The following is a 23,248-nucleotide window of genomic DNA, read 5'->3' on the forward strand; positions in this document are numbered from 1 at the left end:
GACACAGGCAGAGGGAGAAGCAGGCTCCATGCACCGGGAGCCCGACGTGGGATTTGATCCCGGGTCTCCAGGATCGCGCCCTGGGCCAAAGGCAGGCGCTAAACTGCTGTGCCACCCAGGGTTCCCAAGCTTTTGAAACACATTGCCAAATAGCCCTAATCATTATTTTTAATGACTAAAGAGTATTCCATTTTGAATACATAAAGAATAATTAATAGTGAATATGTTAAATGTTTGCTGTCCAGTGCTGTTATAAGAACATCACACTTGTTAGCACATTTCTTTTTTTTTTCCTTAAAGATTACTTATTTATTTATTCATGAGAGACTTAGAGAGAAAGGGAGAGACATAAGCAGAGGGAAAAGCCGGCTCCCTGTGGGTATCCTGATGTGGGACTCCATCCCAGGACCCAGGGATTACAACCTGAGCCAAAAGCAGACTCTCAACCACTGAGCTACCCCAGGTGCCCCGTGTTAGCTCATTTCATCTTAAAAATGATGTGAGGTAGGACTGCTCTCCAGATGAGAAAAACAAGGCCTGGGACAATAAGGAGGCTTACTTTAGGTCAAACAAGTAATAGTTTGTAGGCAGGATTTGAGTCTCAAACTCTACATTAGTAGCTAACATTTACTAAAATTCAATAATACACAAACAGGCTTATTAACTCCCAAGTTAAAGTGTTTGAAATACATTGTTTAACCCTCTAAGATTTCTAGTAGCTAACATTTACTAAAATTCAATAATATACAAACAGGCTTACTAAACTCCCGAGTTAAAGTGTTTGAAATACATTGTTTAACCCTCTAAAGATTTCTATGCTGTATGCACACTTATGGATCTTAATTTTACTCATTAACAAAACAAAACAAAATGGAACTAAGGTTAGGTAACTTGCTCAAATCACATATTGAATAATTTGTTGAGGCAGGTTTTAAATTGAAGTTACTTGGGTTATGTGTCTCTACTGCCCAGACTAGATTTGGATTAGAAGTCTGGCCACTGCATTGGCTGTGGTGAAAGATACAGGTAGCTTGAACTAGGGGATGCATATGTGGAGATGGTGTGAAACAGTCAGTTTAGGTTATGTTTCATTTAGAGGGAGAGCTTTAAAGACTTGCTGACAGATTTGATGCATGAGTGAGGGAAAGAGCAATCAATTCTGAAAAATTTGGGGCGGGCTTGTTTTTTTTTAAATGATTTAGTTGCTGTTTTGCCCACAGATGTAACCCCATGAAGGCAGGGATCTTCTCTCCTTTTTCACTGTGCATACCCCACTGCCTAGATACAAAGAGGTAGCAAGCCCAGAGGAGCTGTTCCAAAATATTGATTAATTTAATAATTATTATAAAGCTTAACATACTATCTAAATTATTTGCTGAAAATATTTCCCCATATGTTGTATATTTGTTTTTGGTATTTTAACAAAGTACTAAATATATTTAGATATAGGCTTTGTTTTTTCTGAGGACTTAAGTCCATTTATTTATTGCTTTGTGATTTCTTTTGTGTCTAAAATATCATTCCCCTGTACAAAGGTTTGATTAATAATCAATTCTGATTCTTACGGCTGTTGCTTTCTGATTACTTGAAAAAGCAACCAGATACTTATTTTAAAATTATGTAAGATAAGGGCCTAAAATGATTTTTCTTTCTAAATTACTAAGTAGTTACTTTATCTTAATTAATTAATTAACTAATCCTTCCTTTTCTATTAAAAAACTATTGAATTCTTAAAAATGATAATCTATTGTTAAATGTTTGTTTTACTACCACAGTCATGGTACTGGATGGTGATTTTATTGTACTGATTTTATCTCATGTTTGGAATATATGCATTTCTGATATATTTTTGGGTTGGACTATATTTGTTTGTAAATCTTAACTACTTATTCCTCCACGTGATCTAGAGATGAACCACAGCCACATATAGATAAGCATCATATAGACAGGCATACATTATGTTAATTCATATCAAGTAAAATTTAAAATTTTCTCAGTCACTTTAGCCCCATTTCAAATGCTCAGAATAGCCAAATGGGGTGAGTGGCTACCACATTAGACTGTGCAGAATTATAGAACATTTCCATTATCCTGGAAACTTCTATCAGACATTCGAGAGTCCATTTTTTTTCAAATTCCTAAAAATTTTCCAAGGATTTTAAAAATAGAATAAGGTGATATATTTTAACTACTTTGGGAATTATTGGCATCTTTACAATATTTGATTTCTATTTCTGGGGGTGTGTTAGGCAGCCACGTTTGTAAAACAAATTATTTTTTCTCTCATTAAATTTTGTGGGTTTTTTCAATGCCATATATATTTTTGGATGAGGTTAATCCTAGGGGTTTTTAATTTTTGAAGTTATTTAATATGCATTTAAAATTATTCTTTCAACCATTTTTCAGTTTAGATAGCCTAATTTTTAATAATACAGTAAGCTTTTTAAAGAGAAATCTTACATTTTACTTATTTTATTTGTAATTTGACATTTTGAAGAAGGATCTTTTTCCCTTTGGTATGTTTTAATGTTCCCTGAAAATTATTTTTTAAATTTATTAGTATAATTATCTGCTCCATTAAAAATGTTTTAATATCTTTTTCTCTTCAAATATTACTTACTTGTATTTACTATTTTCTCTAATATATTCCCAAAGGTTTTTAATTTTTTAAGTAGGTATCAATTTTTACTCAAGTTACCCTCACTTCTTATAAAGAATCTCTATGTCTGTATGCTCTGAAACATTTTTATGCTTTAGGATGATTTTGTGTATTCCTGCTATGACCTTCCATGCTCATTTCATCATTTGCCTTCAGGGTGTCTTATTTACTTCCCTGTAGAATTCCTACTGGTCATTTTGCTGCCTTCCTAGGTATGTTGAAGTCAGAACACTAGTAGAAAAGGAAGCTAGTGTTTGAACACAAAGCTACCAAAGCCATATCACTTACGCTTTTAAAAAGTTGTTTTTGAGAAAAATTCTAAGTTATTTTTACATTATGTATCACTCCTAATTGTACTGTTTTATAATAAAATTTACTGTTTAGAAACTATTTGAATACCCAACAGTTGGTCAGAGTTTATAAATATTTTATGAATTCTTATAAAAATTTGTTCTTTGCTTACAGGAAGTAGAATGGGAGCTAATGTCAAATTTTGTTGATGTAGGCTCTATTTTGTTAATTATATTGTTCAAATTCTCTATTGTTTTTTGATTCCTCAATGTATGGCATTTTGGTAACGATTTTTTAATATTTTCTATTCAGTGGTATTATTGATTTTTTTTTAAATTTTTATTTGATAGTCACACACAGAGAGAGAGAGAGGCAGAGACACAGGCAGAGGGAGAAGCAGGCTCCATGCACCGGGAGCCCGACGTGGGATTCGATCCCGGGTCTCCAGGATCGCGCCCTGGGCCAAAGGCAGGCGCCAAACCGCTGCGCCACCCAGGGATCCCATATTATTGATTTTTTATCACTATCTCATAATTTTAATTTGCTAATTCTTTAAATCTTGTGTGATGCCAATATTTTCAGCATTTCTATATTGTCCTTTATGCTGGCTGCTAAATTTTTGCCTATGCTCTCATGTGGAAACATCTTTAACATTCTTAAATGTTTAATGAAAAACATTAATATGGTTTTGTTTTTTATTCTCATCTTAAACTTGTTCAGTTATCTGTCCTATTTGGTATTGTTTTTGTGTTCCTAATGATCATATTATAACTTTGTCCTTTTTGAAATGTTGTTACTGCTTGGTTTCAGTATTTTTAAACATATAGAAGGTAGAAGCTCTACTAAATATTATCTTAAAGTATTATCCAGTTTATTTGTAAAAATCTATTTTTATCTAATTATCAAAACCAAAATAATTCAGTCCCCTTTTAGAGAGGAATAAAAACTGATGTTTTGACTTTTTTTCACCTGTTTCCTGTTTTCTGTTAATCTATGTCTGCTAGTCCTGTGAAAATTTAATTATTTTAATATGTTTTGTATAATAATGTATTTTATTAGTATAGCTCAAACAAGCATTTAGACTCATTAGAATCAACTTCTTTTATTTATTTATTTATTTATTTATTTATTTATTTATTTATTTATTTATTTATGAATGACAGACAGAGAAAGACAGGCAGAGGGAGAAGTAGGCTCCATGTAGGGAGCCTGATGTGGGACTGGATCCTGGGTCTCCAGGATCACACCCCGGGCTGAAGGCGGCGCTAAATTGCTGAGCCACCAGGGCTGTCCTAGAATCAACTTCTTTTGGAGGCATTGGTGGCTCAGCGGTTGAGCGTCTGCCTTTGGCTCAGGGTCTGATCCCAGAATCCAGGATTGAGTCCCACATTGGGCTCCTTGTGGGGAGCCTGCTTCTCCCTCTGCCTATGTATCTGCCTCTCTGTCTCTTTGTCTCTCATGAATAAATAAAAATTTTTTAAAAAGAATCAACTTCTTTTTTTAAAGGCTGTGTTTATTTGAGAGAGAGAGAGAGCATGAGTGAAGTGAGGGGCAGAGGGAGAAGCAGACTTCACGCTGAGCAGGGAGCTCGATGTGGAGCTCCATCCCAGGATTCTGGGATCATGACCTGAGCTGAAGCAGACACCCAACTGACTGAGCCACCCAGCCACCCCTAGAATCAACTTATTTTGTTTGTAATTTGACTTTTTAAAGAAGAATATTTTTATCTTTGGTAGGTTTTAGTCTTCCCTGCAAATTATTTTTAAGCACAGTTTTGCTATGCTTTTTTTTAAATTTTTATTTATTTATGATAGAGAGAGAGAGAGAGAGAGGCAGAGACATAGGCAGGGGAGAAGCAGGCTCCATGCACCGGGAGCCCGACGTGGGATTCGATCCCAGGTCTCCAGGATCGCGCCCTGGGTCAAAGGCAGGCGCCAAACCACTGCGCCACCCAGGGATCCCCCAGTTTTGCCATTCTTTTTTTTTTTTTTGAATATTTATTTATTTATTTATTTATTTATTTATTTATTTATTGACAGTCACACACAGAGAGAGAGAGAGAGGGGCAGAGACACAGGCAGAGGGAGAAGCAGGCTCCATGCACCGGGAGCCCGACGTGGGATTCGATCCCGGGACTCCAGGATCGCGCCCTGGGCCAAAAGGCAGGCGCCAAACCGCTGCGCCACCCAGGGATCCCCAAGTTTTGCCATTCTTGATGGTTAATTCATCTCCCTGAAATTGAGAGAATATCTTTTTATAACATCTGCAGGTACGATAGCTTATGATACTGTTTCTGAGGACCAGCAGACCTGAAACTATTTTTGGTCAACATCACATATAAATTTCAGAGTCAGTTGAATATATTGTTCTTTCACAGCTTTTCCCTGTGAGGTAATACTAGCTTTCCCTTCTGCTTTTTGTCATTTATTTAATTCGTTTTAGGCAATTTGCTTTGGTAGCTTTGAGAACAGAAAGATGGATCTGGGGATAAAGGATGATTCTTTCCTTAATTTTGCTCTTTGAAAAAACAACAAAGGTGTACTTGATATTGATTTTGGGTATTCATTGCATATTAGGAGGACCTTCTTCAGGACTTTAAATTCTTAATATGTGTAAATTCTGAGTATTATATGTATTGTCAATTCATTGTTTCCCAAGTTTACTTAAATTTAGGATCATCTACTATTAGTGGGTTGCAGCTAACTAGTCTTCCTTTTCTACTTCTGTTTTTAACCTGTTTTTATCTTTATTTGTATTCTATGTGCTTTCTCGTTTGTCATCAGCATCACTAATTCAATTTTTCTGGACCATCAGGTGTGCTATGTATTGCTACCATTATACTTTTGATTTTTGAGATTTTATTGTAACAGTCTTTTCTTATTATATATTTAGCTTATTTGAAAGAATGTCTTTAAAATCTTAACTGAAAACCTGAAGTTCATTTAAAAAAATATTACTAAGTTTTATAAAGTATTTATGTTTCGGGAGAGACAGGGAAGGCTTTCCGTTCTTAGTCATTAACATATAGCTTATCATATGTTCAAGATTTCTCCCCCATCTCAAACCCCTCACTCCTAAAGCCCTTGACTTATATTTGACATGATTAAATAACAGAGACATCTAGACTATAGAACAGAAGATCAGTGTACCCTAGGATTTTTGTCATCTTCCTCTGCTTTGTCCTGGTTGTTGGTTCTTCTTTTCAGAAGTGGAGATGGCAAAGCTAGGATGATTTAAAGTGGAGTGCCTTGCGTGTTTCTTGGTTAGGGGCAGGTAGATAACTTAGTTCATGATATTTTCTCCTTTTTAGCAAGTGTTCCTGATAAGATTTGTGAATTCACTGGCATTGCAAAGGGACAAAACTTGTGATCCATGTGGAAACCTAGTCATTCTAAGAGACTGTTGTGGTTATTAACAAGATGAAGGTATGGCCATTGGTCCTAGGTTCTTATTACAAATAATAGAAAATGAAACATTTCAGGGAAAAGATCTAAATGTTTTAGGAAGCTGAAGGATAAACAGGTCCCCCCCCCCCCACACACACACACAATCAAGAAATGTTCTTTCTTGCTCTTTGTACATTATTGTTGCTTCAGCCAATTTCATAGAGGTCTTAAAGGAGTTGCTTTATGTCCTAATTCATTCAAACATATTCTTAGAAATGAACTTCTATAGTGTGTAAAATAGATTTTAATATCTAACCTATTTTAGAAAGTTTTTTTTAATCAGATTGATTCGTTTTTCCTTCTTTGTTCTAAATTTAAGCTTTAATGATTTAGTCAATGATCTGTCACATTCTATTTTTTTACTGTCTCCTTCCTCAATGATCCTAGATACACAAGATGTTGTCATATCTTATAGGTGGTAACAGAGAGGTTTCTTTAAAAATTTGTAACTCAACACAGTATGAATCTGAATTATTCCTCTTTGATATTTTCCCTATTAATTTGTATAGTTCTTAAGTACTTTTGCCAAATTAGGGCAACTTGGCTTGCTTTGAATTGTGTTAAAAACAGTCAGACTACCTCTAACTTCCTCATTGAAGGAACTTCTCTCACAGTTTTGCAACCCTGCCAAACGTACATACACATACACTTTGCACTTTATTACCCACTTCACATATTGCTTCTTTCAAAGAGTTTGTGAAAATTCCAGTAGCTATGTATGAAATCCTGGCAGATTCCGTGAGCACATTTTGATCCTCAACTCGTCAACAGCTCATAAAAAGATCAGATCTACCTGTGCTCCTCACCCTAGTCCCTCACTAACTCTTCATAGGAGGCCATGTGCTGTAAGACAACAACAACAACAACAAAGAAAGAGGTCATGATTTCCACAATCTAATTTAGAACTGCCTCATTTGTGTTGCAGCTTAATTTCCAAAGAGAATGGGAAGCATGATGGAATGGAATTCCCCCACAACTTCTCCATCAGCCAAGTCTCCATATGGTACTTGAATAATTCTCAAGTACGATGATAAAATATCTGGCCAAATTGATATTGTATGTCTCTTCAGACGTAGAAAGGAGGCCTCATAGAGAATGATGCTACATAATTAATGTAGAGTTGTTTTTTTTTTTTTTTTTTTTTTTATCAGTGCATAGAACATAGCCCCCAGGATAGGATAAGGTGTTCTTGAGCAAAGGAGAACTAAATATAGAGGAACAAAATGACCTCATGGATTTACTGATGACAGATAATAGTCCCCTCTTATCTTGCCCTGCATACTGTTGTAGGAATGTCATAACTCAGATCTGCTTCACTTTCCTCTTTCCACTGGTTTGGAACATATCAGTTGTGTCCCAACACGTGGTCTGTATTAGGAATAGCTGGGGAAGCAGGATTAAAGTGCTGATTCCTGGGTCCTGTCCTCAAGCTGCTAAATTTGGGGGAGTGAGGCTTAAAAGTCTGCATTTTAATCAAACGTTTAGAGTGGATCTAATAATTCACAATCATGTTTGTGTCCATCACAATAGATTCTAGAGGATAAGACTGGTGACAAAGAGGAGGATGGCAGAACCAATGATAGGCACCAGGCTTTTCCTCCAGGAATGCAGAGGAAATCAGAGCTTGTTTTCAACATATTTTCCATACTCCTTTGAGGCAAATGTTAGCCTGACTCAAAGAAAAAATGCTGGAATGGGGAAGATGGCATGGTGTGAGGTGGTGCTGGGTGACAGGTACACAGTTCCTTTCTTTTGGCTCTCAGAAAGCTGAGGGTAATAACAGCTCAGGGGGGAATCGGACTGAGGGCTATAGTTAACAGTCAGTGGCAGTGCCATCTATTAATTTAATTTCTTGCATTTGCCAGTAGGATTTACTTGCTTATATTTTTCCAAGCCAAGAGTAGAATGTTTTAGGTACATAAAAGCATGGAGTAGGGGGCTGATAGAATTATTTTTGTAAGAAGTGGTAGGAAATAATATCTGAACTGGGTGAAGATTATTAACATATAGATATCATCCATATATTTTGCTTCATGCTATTTACACTATACTGGTTCTAAGTAGTAATTGCCCAACAGGAAAACAAAAGAACGGCAAAGAACAAAAAGAAACCAAAAGCAAATTAAATAAAAAAGCAACAAATCCATATGTAAGGCAAATCTTTATTTGAAAACAGGAAAGCGGGCAGCCCTGGTGGCTCAGAGGTTTAGCACCACCTTCAGCCCAGGGCCTGATCCTGGAGACCCGGGATTGAGTCCCACGTCAGGCTCCCTGTGTGGAGCCTGCTTCTCCCTCTGCCTGTGTCTCTGCCTCTCTGTCTCTGTATGTCTCATGAATAAATAAATAAAATCTTAAAAAAAAATCTCTAAAAAAAAAAGAAAACAGGAAAGCATTTATATCTAGATGATTCAAGTTAGATGTATTCAAGAGTTAGAAACCATGGGTTTCAGAGTACAAATTTCCCTGCACTTGTTGCTAATGCAGTGAATATTAGGGAAATACTGGTAAGTCTGATATCAAAATATTTTCTACTTGGAGGGAAGGGATGTGCATTTCTTTGGTTCAAGTGAGAGAGTGTTCAGGGTTGAGTAGCTGCTGGTGAGGACCTTTCTAGGCCTTCATCAAGTTTAGCTATATAATCATATTGAAACCAGAATTTTATAACCACCTTCAAAAGTTCAAGAATGGATTTTCACTCTTGCAATTTAAAGGAAAAAGTGAAATTCCATTTAGGTGGAAAAGAAGCTACCATGCCCGGTTTTCTTCCCATATATGATGCCCTACAGACGCTTTTGCTGGAAGTGTGCAGGAATGTGTCTCCCGGAGGTTGGTGCAGAGTTTATGATGGATGCAAGTCCTGGAGTGCTTTGAGCCACCAGAGGAGAGTTCATTTATGTGGGCTCTCCACCTTTTGGCTTACCCTATAACTTCTGCCCATAAAGGTGCTTGCTTTTATTCTATTGTGGGCTTTGTTGCCAAAGGCAGAGGATATTTTCTTTTTAAGAGAGCCCTTAGATGCTTCCTCCCGGTTGTGATGCTGGAGCAGTGTGGATAAGCTGGCTATGTTATCACCGGCACCCTACCTGCTCTCCTAATTCTCCAGAGAGTAAGTGTTCTTCCTAAAAATTACAGCTATATCGAGTGCCTCTGTGTCTTTAGACACTCTTTTAATGTGCTAGTATAAAGTAAAAGTCTTTTTGAAGATATATTTTATGGGCAAGTGCTTTCTGGGGCCTCTTGAGATGTTCACAAGTACTGAATCAAGGTACCTTTATGGTGGTTTAATGACAACATAGAACACTTGTTAGAAAGGGCCCTTTTGATATGTATCCCAGGGCATGTCACAATTAGAGTGAAGTGAACTGTTGATTTTGTTTGTACCTCCACTCACAAAGCCCCCTTCGTCGAGTGAGGCTTTGGCAACTGCAGATGTGGTTTTCTTAATCCCCACAGATGAAAGATATCTGCCAGGATGGAAATTTGGAAAATGACATATACACCTGTGAAATTAGGCAAATTCTTACAAAGTTTGTATTCCAACCAATACACAGGAGCCACAACAATGCTTTGTTTTGTGCGAGGTTTTTTTTTTTTTTTTTTTCTGGCTGTGCAAATAACATGTGTGCAGGACTGTACAGGTTTACAGGGAATATTCATCATTATTTACTGTGTCAAACCCAAATGGAGGGCCAAATTGGCAGCATTCCAGGAGAAGGAAGCCACACCTATTTGTGAAAAATGGAACAGATTTCTGTAGCTGCCCTCACCTTGACTCCTTGGTTCAAAGGGGTGGTGCTAGGACATGTGGTATTGTGAGTGGCGTATGTAGGCTAGCTGTAAGGGCTGGCCATTATGCTGCTCCATAAAATCCCACAGATCACACCTGAGTTATGTACCGTCCTGATTATAATAAGGGGTTGGAGCAAGAGATGATGAGCAGGAGAATGTGTGTGACCTGGCTGGGACCTCTCGCTTCGCACTGATTGCCACTGATTGATTGGCCAGCTCTGTCTGGGCAGAGTGCCCTTCCTCTTAGCTCTCGAAATGCTAGAGCCTCAGAAGAGGAGATTGAGGAGAACGCTGTGCTATATGAGGTTCTTGGTCTTCAAGACACTCAAACAGCAGACCTGAATTTTTAAAAATTGAGAAGCTGTCTCATTTGCATCAAGACTTTCTTTCTGATGAATGGATAAAGAAGGTGTGGTTTACAATGGAATATACAATGGAATATTCCTCAGCCATTAGAAACGGCAAATACCCACCATTTGCTTCAACGTGGATGGAACTGGAGGGTATTATGCTGAGTGAAATAAGCCAATCGGAGAAGGACAAACATTATATGGTCTCATTCATTTGGGGAATATAAATAATAGTGAAGGGGAATGTAAGGGAAGGGAGAGGAAATGTGTGGGAAATATCAGAAAGGGAGACAGAACATAAAGACTCCTAACTCTGGGAAATGAACTAGGGGTGATGGAAGGGGAGGAGGGCGGGGGATGGGAGTGAATGGGTGACGGGCACTGAGGGGGGCACTTGACGGGATGAGCACTGGGTGTTGTTCTGTATATTGGTAAATTGAACACCAATAAAAAATACATTTATTATTAAAAAAAAAAAAGACTTCCTTTCTATACCATAGCCAGACTTGTATCAGGGGTTCTTTGGTAGAACAACTCCCCGGTCAACTGTTTGTATTATCCAGGATTCTTGAATGGGTATGGAGAAGCAACATTTGGGATCAGCCTCAAGTGGCCACAGTCTATTCCATGGCATCCCAGAGTCTGTGAAACAATGTAATTTGAGCATTTTATGGACTCTCAGGGATTATTTGGGAGAATGATGAACCAGAACTAAATAAGTAAACCTAACCTGCTACTTAATCAGGAGTAACTACATGGATTATCCAGGTGAAAAGTAGTTTGATTTCAGACCACCAGCTACAGGACACATGGTGTCTATCCACATTTGAGGCATGAAGCTGTATTAAATGCAAGATGTCCTACTGTTTCTATTAAATGACAATAATAGATATAATTGCTACTGGGGCAAAGTAACTTCTGTATAGCATTTATATTTCTACATAGCTGATCTCAACTTGGACATGCATCAGAATCACCTGCTTGCTTTGTCAAACACAAATAGATTAGCCCTACCCTCAGAGTTTCTGAAATCAGATCTGAGGTAGAGTCTGATAATTAATTTTGAATTTCTGGCAAGTTTTTAGAAGAGGCTAATGCCACTGGTCTAAGGATGACACTGTTTGCTGACAGACTAACTGTAATCAGCCAGCGAAGTCAGGCATCATTTCAAGAGCAGTTATTTATATTTCTTTTTTCCGAGAAGGTTCAATCAACAATTAATTGTACAAGTAAAGAGTCATTTTAATAAAGCAGGGTAAGAATGGGTGTCATTAAAATGAAGGATAAAAAAAAGGAAATTGATCTATTTGATGAGATGGAAGTCAGATTCAAACTTTATTAGTTAAGATAAAAAAAACAAAAAAAACTTTATTAGTTAAGAAGAAAAAGAAGTTTATATATACAATGGCCCAAACATGATGCAAATATTTTGTTGATTTTTGTCTTCTAATTAAATTTTCCCCAAAACCTTGCAGTGAATTGATATTTTTCCTTCATTTCTTGCATGTAGTTATACCTACTGGATGTTTTCATATAAGACAAATATGTTGCATATGAGACAAAGAAATGCATACTGAACTTTTAGGGACCATTCTTGATTCATCTTTGCCTTATGAAATTGTGTAAGTACATTAGTCATCAGAGTGCTTTGTTTAGCACCCACCAGCTAGTGCTTTTGTTGCTGACTTCTTAAAATTCAACATATACATTATCTTTGATTCTCTTTAGAGAGATATATATCTATTCTAGACTCAAGAGACAAGTACTTTTTCCCTATTTTTCTATATCTCCACTTAAAAAGATGATTTTGAAAAATCAATTCTCTTGCTCGTACTAATTTAACTTTGTTATTAACTATGTAGGATATTATCAACTAGTTTTGTAGAATTTACTTTGTCAGATAAGATTACTGATTATAGTTTGGTGATGCTTTGATTTTTACATTTTTTTTAGATTTTTATTTATTTATTCATTAGAGACACAGAGATGCAGAGAGACATAGGCAGAGGGAGAAGCAGGTTTCCTGCAGGGAGCCTGAGGTAGGATTCAATCCCAGGTTCCTGGGATCAAGACCTGAGCCAAAGGCAGACACTCAACCACTGAGCCACCCAGGTGTCTCTGCTTTGACATTTCTAAGGAAGGGGTATATTGATGTAGTGCCAATAGTTTATTTTTGCTTTTGTTTCCCGTACCTCAGTAGACACATCTAGGAAAATGTTACTATGGCCAAGTGTCAGAGAAATTACTGCCTGTGCTCTCTTCTAGGATTTTTATGGTTTCAGGTCTTACATTTAGGTCTTTAATCCATTTTGAGTTATTTTTGTATATGGTGCTGGAAAGTGGTTTAGTTTCATTCTTTTGCATGTAGCTGTCCAGTTTTCCCAACACCATTTACTAAAGAGACTTTCTTCACTGCATCTTCTTGCCTTCTGTATCATAGATTAATTGATTATATAAGCATGGGTTTATTTTTGGGCTCTCTATTTTGTTCTATTGTGTATGTGTCTGTTTTTGTACCAGTACCATACTGTTTTGGTTACTATAGCTTTGTAGTTAGTATATCCGGAAATCTGGAATTGTGATACAGGCTTCCAGTTGTGGAATGAATAAGCCACAAAAATAAAAGGCATAGAATAGGGAATATAGTCCATGCTATTGTAATAGTGTTGTCTGATGACAGATGTAGTTACATTTGTGGTGACTATAGTTTAAGGTATAGGGAGGTAGAATCACTATATTGCATACCTGAAACTAAGGTAACATTGTGTGTCAAATAAAAGAAATAAATAAAATGTGTAATTATTTTGTGTATAAGTCTATAAGGCTGTAAGTTTTTATTAATTCACTTAATAAATACGTATCAGCCACATATCATTTATAAGAGGTTCTGTGGATAAGTTTCTTACTCATAGTGCTTTAAAAAATCCAATGGACTATCTAACATATTCTGGGCAACATCTGATGTCTCTGTTTGTGACAGTAATATTCACATAGGGGAAAAATTCCTGCTTGTCTGATCCCAGATCCCCAAACTAACTGTCAGGATGAGGGTGGAGGGCACCCACTTTGACTAACCAGGAAAGAACCATGGATTTCACACTGTCAAGTAGAATAAACTTCCTTCAACAATATAATTAGCAATAATTTAAAGTTGTGTGTCTAGATTTTTTTGTAAGGCTCAGTATTCTCTCTCCTTGATTTGGTCTTCAATTTTACTATAAAAAGACTCCTAAATGAACAGAGGAAATAAGAAAAATGCACTAATAATTAGAATTTAGGACGTCCAAGAAGCCTTTCCTGCCATCCCCATTTTAAAATGGAGCTGCTTTTGAAAAAATAAATTTCAACCCTCATGTGCATAAAGTTTGTCTCCTTAGCTAGATTATCTGGCCCCTTCTGCTGGCGCCATCCATATTGTACACTGCTGTTATCCTAATACCTAACGCAGTGCCTGCCGTGTTTTTCACCCTCAATAAATACTCGTTAAATGAATAAAGAAAGAATGAATAAATGAATACATGAAAGTCTCATAAAGAGAACAAAATAATGTATAAGCCTTTCATCTTTTGTGCTTATTACCAATTAGGGGCTTTTTATTATTGAAATACATCACAATCATATAAAAATATATTGTTTTAGTAATGAATATACTCCCATATTTCTTTATGATAGAGTTACCATCTTCAATAAACTGAGAATAGCTTTATGGGGCTCTGGAGGGAGACCTGATTACAAAATATTTGAATTTCAATGCCATCTCTGTCACTAACTTCCTGGGTCAATGCACAAGGCATTTACTAATGAACTGAATTTTTTCAATGCCTGAGTTACTTCCTGAGAGTAGTCATTAGAGATTCTAGCTCAAATTTGTCATATTTCCTCATCCAACTTTATTTTTCCTGTGATATCAGTGGCTAGGCTACTATGTAAGAGAGTTGCTGCTTGCGAGGTTTGTCTATGTTCTGAGCAAAATTGCTATTTTCTTGTTAACTTTATTCAGTGTTAATATGGAGGTACCCAAAGCAAAGCATTTCAGGGCAGGGAGAACTAAAGAATTTAAATTGTTTTTGGACTTATACATGGGAAGTAGTAATACTGTCATCTGTAAAAATGGCCAAAAACCTTGCAGCAGAGAATATTACTCTGTTTTTATAAAATCAAAGAGTTTGGTTTCTTTCCCCTAAAGAAACAATTTGAATAAAACTTGACCCCCTTCCGTTCGTTTTACAATGGAATATGGTCAGATTTAACCCTCCATTAAAAATTCTCTAATATCTTTTTTGCATTAACATTTCAAAACTCAATTTAAATATTCACAGATCTCATTTTTAATAAACTTAACAAAATTCAGGTAATTTCCTTCAACTTTTTAGATTGAAGGACAGCAGTTGGTGTAGATATAAAAAAGATGTACAGCTATGAGCAAAGCCCCAAATCAATTATATATAAGAAATAACGTAACACATGGAAAGAAATTAATCAAAAAGAAGAATTTCTACTATATGATTCTCTGGTCTGCTACCTGCAGGCAACAAACGCAAATGAAAAAAATCAACATTCTTCTGGCAGATAAGAGAAAAATTAATAAAAATGTTTCCTTCCTACTAGATCCCCTGATGCAACTATTGTTAAAAGTGAGTGACTGCAGGAAGAACTTGCTCGTTTAAATACTATTTTTTTTTTTTAGGCTACAGAAATAAGGCTTTATTCTTGCTGTTAAGCTCAATTACATGAGTTAGTATGGATTTGCACTGTCCAAAGAGATCCCTCTTCCCTGCCCCTTCTCATTAAATGGCGCTGTGGGATATGCATGAGACAAATGTAATAGGAACCGAGTGAGAAGCATTTTGAGGTGTGCCTACAGGGTAGTGATGATTCATAAGGAAGTCTGAGTGTAGCAGCTGAAAACTCTATGAGAGGAGCTACCGTGAACCACAGAATCCACCCCAGATGAAATTAGTGAAAATATGTTAGTACTCTGAAGATAGAAATGCTCCTACTCCCTAATGAGATGGGGAGGGGCATACTTTGGTGGGTTTCTGCTTTTTAATTTAGAATTGAGTTGTTATTTCCCATTTCTGATTGAACGGGCAGGCCATCTATGTACAGAAAGTATGAAAGCTCAAATCTTTGTAATAAGAAAGATTTTACATTTTGTGTTTTATGAAAATCGTTCTGAATTTAACAAAGAACTATGAGGCTAGCATACAAGGGCTTTAGGCAATAAGACATCCAATTTAAGCATCAATCCACTGCCTCATTTCCATCACATGTAGAAAATGTAACCTAATTTTAGAATGAAAATTCTATTTTAATTCCTTTTACCTATCAATTAAAATATAGCATGCCAGTATAGAATTTTGACACATTTGTGTATTGCATATTAAATGTGAGCCAGGATTTGTCCATCCCTAGTTTATATGTTCCTATTTACCTTTTGAAAGGTAGCATCACATGATAAATGTGGCTCAGTTATTATGTAATAATTAAAGCATGGCATATATTACTGCTTGAATTACCCGATTTAGAGATCCTAATGTTTTATATATAATATATCCTATATTTTATATATAATATAATCCTATATTTAGAAGGTTTTGCATGACTTCTCATTTCTTTGTCTCAGTAGATCTTTTGTAAATGACTTTAAAGGGGCATGAAACAAAAGTTGGCAACTTGGGGAAAACATCATTTTCTTTTTCATTAATTTATTAAGATTTTGAGAAATGTATTCCATTATTCCATTGGTATGCATTCTTTGTTCTGTGCATAAGTAAAGTTATGTAAAGCTTGTGATGAAAGTTTTAATGTTAATAACACTATCAAAGATAAAAATGATCTGAAATGTTATACAGTATGAAGCACCAAAATAAAAAGGGTTGGAAATATTTGTATGTTTTCCAAAGAAACTTACCTAACAGAATTTCTGAGCACGCTATGATGGATTATTATAATTATTGGGAATGATAATATTTTAATGTGACTGTCTTCCCACCTGTCAGTTGCAATCAAGGCTGCCCAGTATTCTGAAACAGTCTCATTTTGCTAGGTGGCTAGTCTTGTGCAGCCTCTAGAATGCTTAGAATATTAATGCATGGAAAGGAGATTGAATGCTTTCTATAGTTCCATTATGACAATGTGTTTTTCTTGTTTTAATCAGAAGACACACAAAACCAAACTAAAATAATTTTTAATAAATTAATGACAGTGAGTGCTTAAGAGAAAGGACCTCTTTGGGGGGATAATGAATCAAGACCATAGAATTTGACATTTCTTTCTCCTCTTCATACTTGGCAATGTATATTAATTTCTGCATAATTTAGTTTCTTTCTTGGGTGCTTCATTCTGAAGTGCTTTGAATTTATATGAACGAAGACAATCTGACATTAAGGTGAGGGTTGGTTTAATTTATAGTGGGCTGCCTTGGTAGGAAGTTATTGATCGAGACAACATATGTTGGAAGACACATATATTTGATTTAATATTTACTATGTTGGTCCTTACCATTTCTTGCATGTCCTCATAGTATTGCTTATTTTAATCTTTTTTCCTCTGAATTTATATGTATATATATATAATTAAGTGTCCCTGTAAGTGTTCTTTGTCACCTTCTAGCTCTTACTCCAGTGGCTATGAATGGGTTTCAGGGATTTCTTTAACCACCTGAAATTGTAGCAATATTTTTCTCATAAATTCATTTGTCTGGGTAGTAAGTATTCCTCAAATTGCTTCTTAACCATCCAGTTCTTTATCTTCATTTTATTCAATTATTATGCCACGAGTATATAAGGCAGGACTACTTAATTTTGAACATCCCATGTGCCTTTACCAAAGGCATATCATTGAAACAACCACCAAATGAAAAATTTCGCCACACTTAGGTGTAGTTTTTGTAATATAACTCTTGGTACTGGCTAAATGCAAATGTACCATGCATTGGACGGCCGCCGTATTGTCAGGTGTTGTGAATCTTCTTAGCTTCAGCTTTATCTCTAGAGGGCAAAGATAGCTGTGGTCCATTCAAATGGTTACTGAGTACCCAGTTATCTCCCCTTCTGAAAATGGAAGTATTACTTTGTGCCCACCAGAATCTTCCAGTAATATCTATTCTTCATCGAGTATAAAATGTGGAAGGATGCCTACTCATTCTGAGAGACGGTTAACAGCATTACGGGCCTGACGTATAGCCCCATTGTATTCAGGGTTTAAGGATGTACAGCTAATTAGTAGCATTTTAAAATGAGGTATTTATATTTATACACATTAAGACTATTAATTTTGGCAACTGTATTTCAATATCTACAAATCAGAGGCAGTCGAAGAGCTGAAATTCAGATTTCCTTACACTTGCCTGCCAAGTGGCCTCAATCAGAAGTAATTTTCTCCATGAAGGCACATGGAGCTCAGTCGTGAGCCTTTTCTGAGTAGATATTATTATTTGTGTCAAATTATGTGTGATGATTTTTCTGAAGTGGACTTCTGTGCCCACTAATCCATACACACGAGGTTCCTTCATTCCTTCCTTCATTGGTGCTATTAATTGTACTTGTGCTTCTACTGTCTCTTACCCTTTTAAAATGTTAGTTTACGGCCACCGATTATCTGTAAGGTTTTCCTGTTAAAGAAACATGCAGTATAGAGAGTAGAGTGAGATCTGATCTTAAACCATAATACTATGCATTTTAAGAGAAACCTTTTTTTGTCAGAGCCCGATCTGATAGCATGGTGAAAGGAATGGTTAGTAATTTCTCATTTTAAAGTACGGTAAGTTATATAAATCTGACACTTGCTTTGGGAGAGATACAAGTTGGCCATGAAATCACTTTCCTGTGGACTAGTCTAAATATTGGTGATGAGATCTCGTGTATTTAGAACAATGAACTCAAGAATTTTTCACCTTTCATGTGGATTTTTGTAGTTTGGTTTTGAAAATAAGTGCTTCTTTTCAATTATATACTTGAGATTGCAAATTGATAGCCAGCATATAAAATAAAGGAGCCCCTGGAATATAGGATACTATATTATCAATTAAGATCTTATCACAATCTTTGATAAATAAAATATAAATCTAAATAGATAACCATAACATGGATGGCTTAGTTGGAGGTTTACTATAAAGTGTAGATCGGTGCTTTGTGGTTGTTTCAAGTTTTCACATGAGCTTTCTGTTTCATTTTTACAAAAAGTATTAAGTTTTAATTTGATATACCATTAGAGCTAATTTTTTGTCATTGGATATTTTAAATAATTGTTCCATTATGTACTATCTTGAATAAAAATCCTTCCAAGAACGTTAGATGTATGCTTAGAATTTAAATTTTTTAAAAGAAAACATTTTTTAATACTATTGATTTTATTCTTACAATATGCATGAATTATCTTTATAATATATAGGCTTCTATAATTGAAGAACATCCAGAGATGAAAAAAAGAAATTTACTAAAATATATGTGAATTATTTAAAATATTTATTTTACAACCAAATAGTTATTTTTTTTTAAGATTTTATTGATTTATTCATGAGAAACACAGAGAGAGAGAGAGAGAGAGAGAGAGAGAGGCAGAGACACAGGCAGAGGGAGCAGGCTCCACGCAGGGAGCCCAATGTGGGACTCGATCCCGGGACTCCAGGATCACGGCCTGGGCTGAAGGCGGCGCTAAACCACTGAGCCACTCAGGGATCCCCAAGAGTTATTTTTGTTAGCAAAACTCAGAGCTGAGTATATATTCCAGAAAAAGTCTATATTGTCATTTCTGTTATAACTGATATTAAGGCAGTTTCTTTGTAGACTGATTTAGTATGGATATAAATTATGTAAATAATTAAATATTAGTAACCAAGAATTTTAATTTTGGTAAAATCTGCAAGAAAATCTTCCTAATTTTTCTGGGGAGGGGATCTAATATTTTATAACACATATTCTCAATAATCTTAGAGCAGCAAGAGGTTTCTCAGTTTTTAAAGACAAACTTTAAGCATCTATGAACAAATACGCTAATAAAAGTTAAGCATTTCAGAAGATTTTTGCGTTTTATAGATTTATTTATGAAGGAACGTGTCTAATAACTACTGAAGAATATTTGCATAGTAGTATGGTATATTAATAAAAGATATTTTAAAATCTTGGGTTTTTGCATCAGTTTTTTCACTTATTAGAATGAACCTTATTCTGGTTAAGTAATTTCCTGAGCTTTATTTTCCATATCTACAAAATAAAAAAATAGTGTTAATTCTCCTACCTACTTTGGTGGATTATTTTAAAGATAACATAAGAAAGTGCTTTGAAATCTTACTTGAAATACAAATAAGACAGCTTTACATGTCTTATTTTGACCAAAATTGTCATTACAATTACAAATTACAAAATATGGAAAATATTCTATTCTTCATTTACTTAGCATTAATAATTAGAATTATCAGATGAATGTTTAATGATCATATTTTGTTATACTATTTATGTATTCCTTGCATACTTGCTACTTGACATAATTGTTTTAAGAGTTAAAAATTATACTTTTAAACTTGAAAATAATGAATAAGAGATAAAAACTTATATGAGATCTGTGACTTTTGAATGTAGTTTGTACAGAAATCCATGTTTTGTTTTGTTTTGTTTTGCCCCTTCTCCACCTTGAGGATAAGAAAGCACATTACAAACATTACCAGTGTTTGGAATTAAGGCATTCTTTTTTCCTTAAAATTTATTATTTTGAGGAAGAGAAAAAAATAAATTGTAAAAAGAATAAAGAAACTCCATAAGAAGTTTTTTGCTTGGATATTTCTTAATTTAAATCCATGCAACTAGTTTTATCCATGAAAATCTGTCCTATGATTTCTGTTGTCCGTTTGGAAACTTTTTTTGGGGAAAGTATCAGATGTATTACTGTTCTTATGTACCACATAGATTAAAATTGTAATATGTGCACTAATTTAAATTATTTATAAGATTTCTTCTTTGGCCCTGAAATTTTCCTAGCACATTTCTAAGAAGTGAGAGAGAGACTGCCGAAGCCTTTTAAGTAGTCAGCCTGTCTGATGAGACGGTGGATGTGAGTGACAATTAGTACAAATTACCATAATTGTGTTCTTTGGATAACATGCCACATTGCTTCTTTTAGGAACAAATGCAGGCTTCTGCTTAGTTAGATGAGTCGGATACTTTGCTCCTTTAGGACGGTCAGAGATTCACAACCAGCCATGTGGTATCCCCACGTAGTCCACTTTAGAGCCATCTGAACAACTACAGCCCTCCTTTTCCTTTCAATAAAATAGGGCCATTAATGTAGAGCACCTCACTCTCATTCACTCTAAGGGAGTTGTATTTTTATTACTGAAAAAGTATCACATAAATACAAATTACATTTTTTCATTAGAAAACTACTTTTCATTTCAGAAAAAATTCAATTAATTATGAATAGGGTTATGCTTTCATCAGGGAGAGAAATATGTAATTTTTCTTCAAGCCTCAAACACATATAATGAAATCTTTTCTTGGAATCCACTCTTAAGATGGATTTTTAAAAGTATAGACTTTATTAAAATCTCAGTTCAATTAAAATGCATTCAATTACTTTAAATCTTTATTAAAATCTCAGGTAAAATTGTACAACGATGTAAAAGAGACTTGTACTCTTTACCAGGCAGTTAATTCTAACAAATGAACATAAAGTGCACAGGTTTTGCAATTCGGGAGAGAATTTAAAAAAAAAGGAGAAGCAGCTTTGGGTTTGGAATTGGGGGTGAGGAAAGGTTGAAGATGGAGGTTGCATTCTATACAGTAACTTCAGGTACTGGTTCCCTTCCACTTCTCATTATAGGTCATTGTTTCTTGTGAATATGAAGGTGGCATTATCTTGTGTGAGTCCCCTTAGTAATATTGGTTGGTGTATTCATAGAATGCATTTTTTTTCTCACCACTTTAATCAAAAGACCCTATTAAAGGATTTTATTTCACTATCTTCTTTGGATGTTTTTGGTACAGTGTCCCTGATTCTTTTTCAAGGGCCGCTAGAAGATGCCATTGAAGAGGAAGAAGAAGAGTGTCCATCAGAGGAAACAGACATCGTCTCAAAAGGAGACTTTCCATTGGAGGAAAGCTTTTCTACAGAATTTGGGCCTGAAAATCTGAGCTGTGAAGAAGTGGAATACTTTTGTAACAAAGGTAATCATTAATGGCTAGATGCAGTCTGTGAACCCATTTACTTAGATGATTTTGTGAAGCTTAAAAAATGCACTGATAGAGTATAATACTAGTGCTCGAAGTGCTGATAATGTAATTCAAGAGTCTGAAAATACCTGCAGAATTTTTAAAACACATAATGCTATTATGAGGACTAAAAGAAGTAATTCCACTTTAATAAGTCATTTTGTATATTTAAAAATATTTTCCTGTTGATTGGCCAATTCTAATATATTTTATTTTATTTTATTTTTAAAAAGTTTATTTATTTATTCATGAGAGACAGAGAGAGAGAGAGAGAGAGAGAGAGAGGCAGAGACACAGGCAGAGGGAGAAGAAGGCTCCATGCAGCGAGCCTGACGTGGGACTCGATCCTGGGTCTCCAGGATCACACCCTGGGCTGCAGGCGGCACTAAGCCGCTGAGCCACTGGGGCTGCCCTCTAATATATTTTATGTTCATCATGTATTCACTTATTCTTTTACAAGTATTTATTGAATGTCAGTTGCTTGCAAGGCACTGAATATAAGCACTGAATAGGGCAGGTAGTCCCAGCCCAAGGTTCTGGCTCACTCCTTTTAAAAACAATGCTTAAGGGGCACCTGCCTGGCTCAGTCAGTAGAACATGTGACTATTGATCTCAGGGTTGTGAGGTTGAGCCTCATGGCGGGCATAGAGTTAACTTAATAATAAACAAACAGACAAAGTGCTTTAGGTGTTTGACATTGACTTTCAAAACTGAGGATGGTGCTTTTTAAGATATCGTTAAATAAGAAAATATATTCGATTTTCCCACCCTAGATACTCTTTTAACACTTTAACATTATGTTGAAAGAAATACCTGAGACAATACATCTCAGTTTATTTCCACCATTAACTTGGAGCCAGGTGGCCTCCCCAGTAACCCGTCTTCATTAGGCACATGTACTCACTTGCTTGCTTTTTTTTAAAAGTGTGTTTAAAGGTCTTTCATGATTTTTAAAATATATATTCTCTTAATTTAATTGTTTTGTCTTTGCAAATGAGATGGGTCTTCTCTTGCTTCCTGCACCAATGCAGTTTCACAAGTGTTTGAGTCACTTTATTGGTTTAAAAGAGCCGCTTTTTTTTAAAGTGTATTTTACCATGACTGTGTGTCTCTATATGTCTGCGTTTGTGTATGTGCCATTTTTATTTTTATTTTATTTTATTTTTATTTTTACACCTATCCATTTGATACACATTGTTCAAATTCCCATATGACTTTCTCCTGTTGCTGGTGATTAGAAACAAAAGAAGTCAGCCAATTCTCATCCCTATGGTCAATAGAACCCTAAAAATTGTGGAAATGGAATGGCAGCACTAGCATCTGGCTACCCTGAAGTTTAGAAAGCCTCCTTGACCATTAACTCCTGAAGACCTCACAGTGACTTTGTAACCTGGTGCCTGTCTCCTGCATGGGAGACTTTTGGTTGAAAATGAGAATGGTATGGACTGAGTAGTTGGTAATGTTGACTTAGATTTCAGGGCAAATTAATATTTTCTGTACTTGTTT

The 23,248-nt window shown here is 35.5% G+C and overlaps 1 protein-coding gene across 5 annotated transcripts in view; it reads left to right on the forward strand.

The window, feature by feature from the left end:
• Window positions 1–23,248, forward strand: part of ZFPM2 (zinc finger protein, FOG family member 2) — a 457,064-nt gene that overhangs the window by 74,234 nt on the left and 359,582 nt on the right. For 2 of the 5 annotated variants that reach the window (XM_077846931.1, XM_077846932.1), the window contains exon 2: window positions 21,539–21,697. The exons of 2 other annotated variants lie outside the window; for them this stretch is intronic. In XM_077846931.1, coding sequence (XP_077703057.1) covers window positions 21,539–21,697 — 159 coding nt within the window. Of the gene's footprint in view, window positions 1–21,517; window positions 21,698–23,248 lie in introns of all 5 variants that reach the window. One more of the 5 variants, XM_077846930.1, reaches the window with a different exon arrangement.

Source organism: Canis aureus, chromosome 14, assembly GCF_053574225.1.
Source record: "Canis aureus isolate CA01 chromosome 14, VMU_Caureus_v.1.0, whole genome shotgun sequence".
NCBI classification, from domain to species: domain Eukaryota; kingdom Metazoa; phylum Chordata; class Mammalia; order Carnivora; family Canidae; genus Canis; species Canis aureus.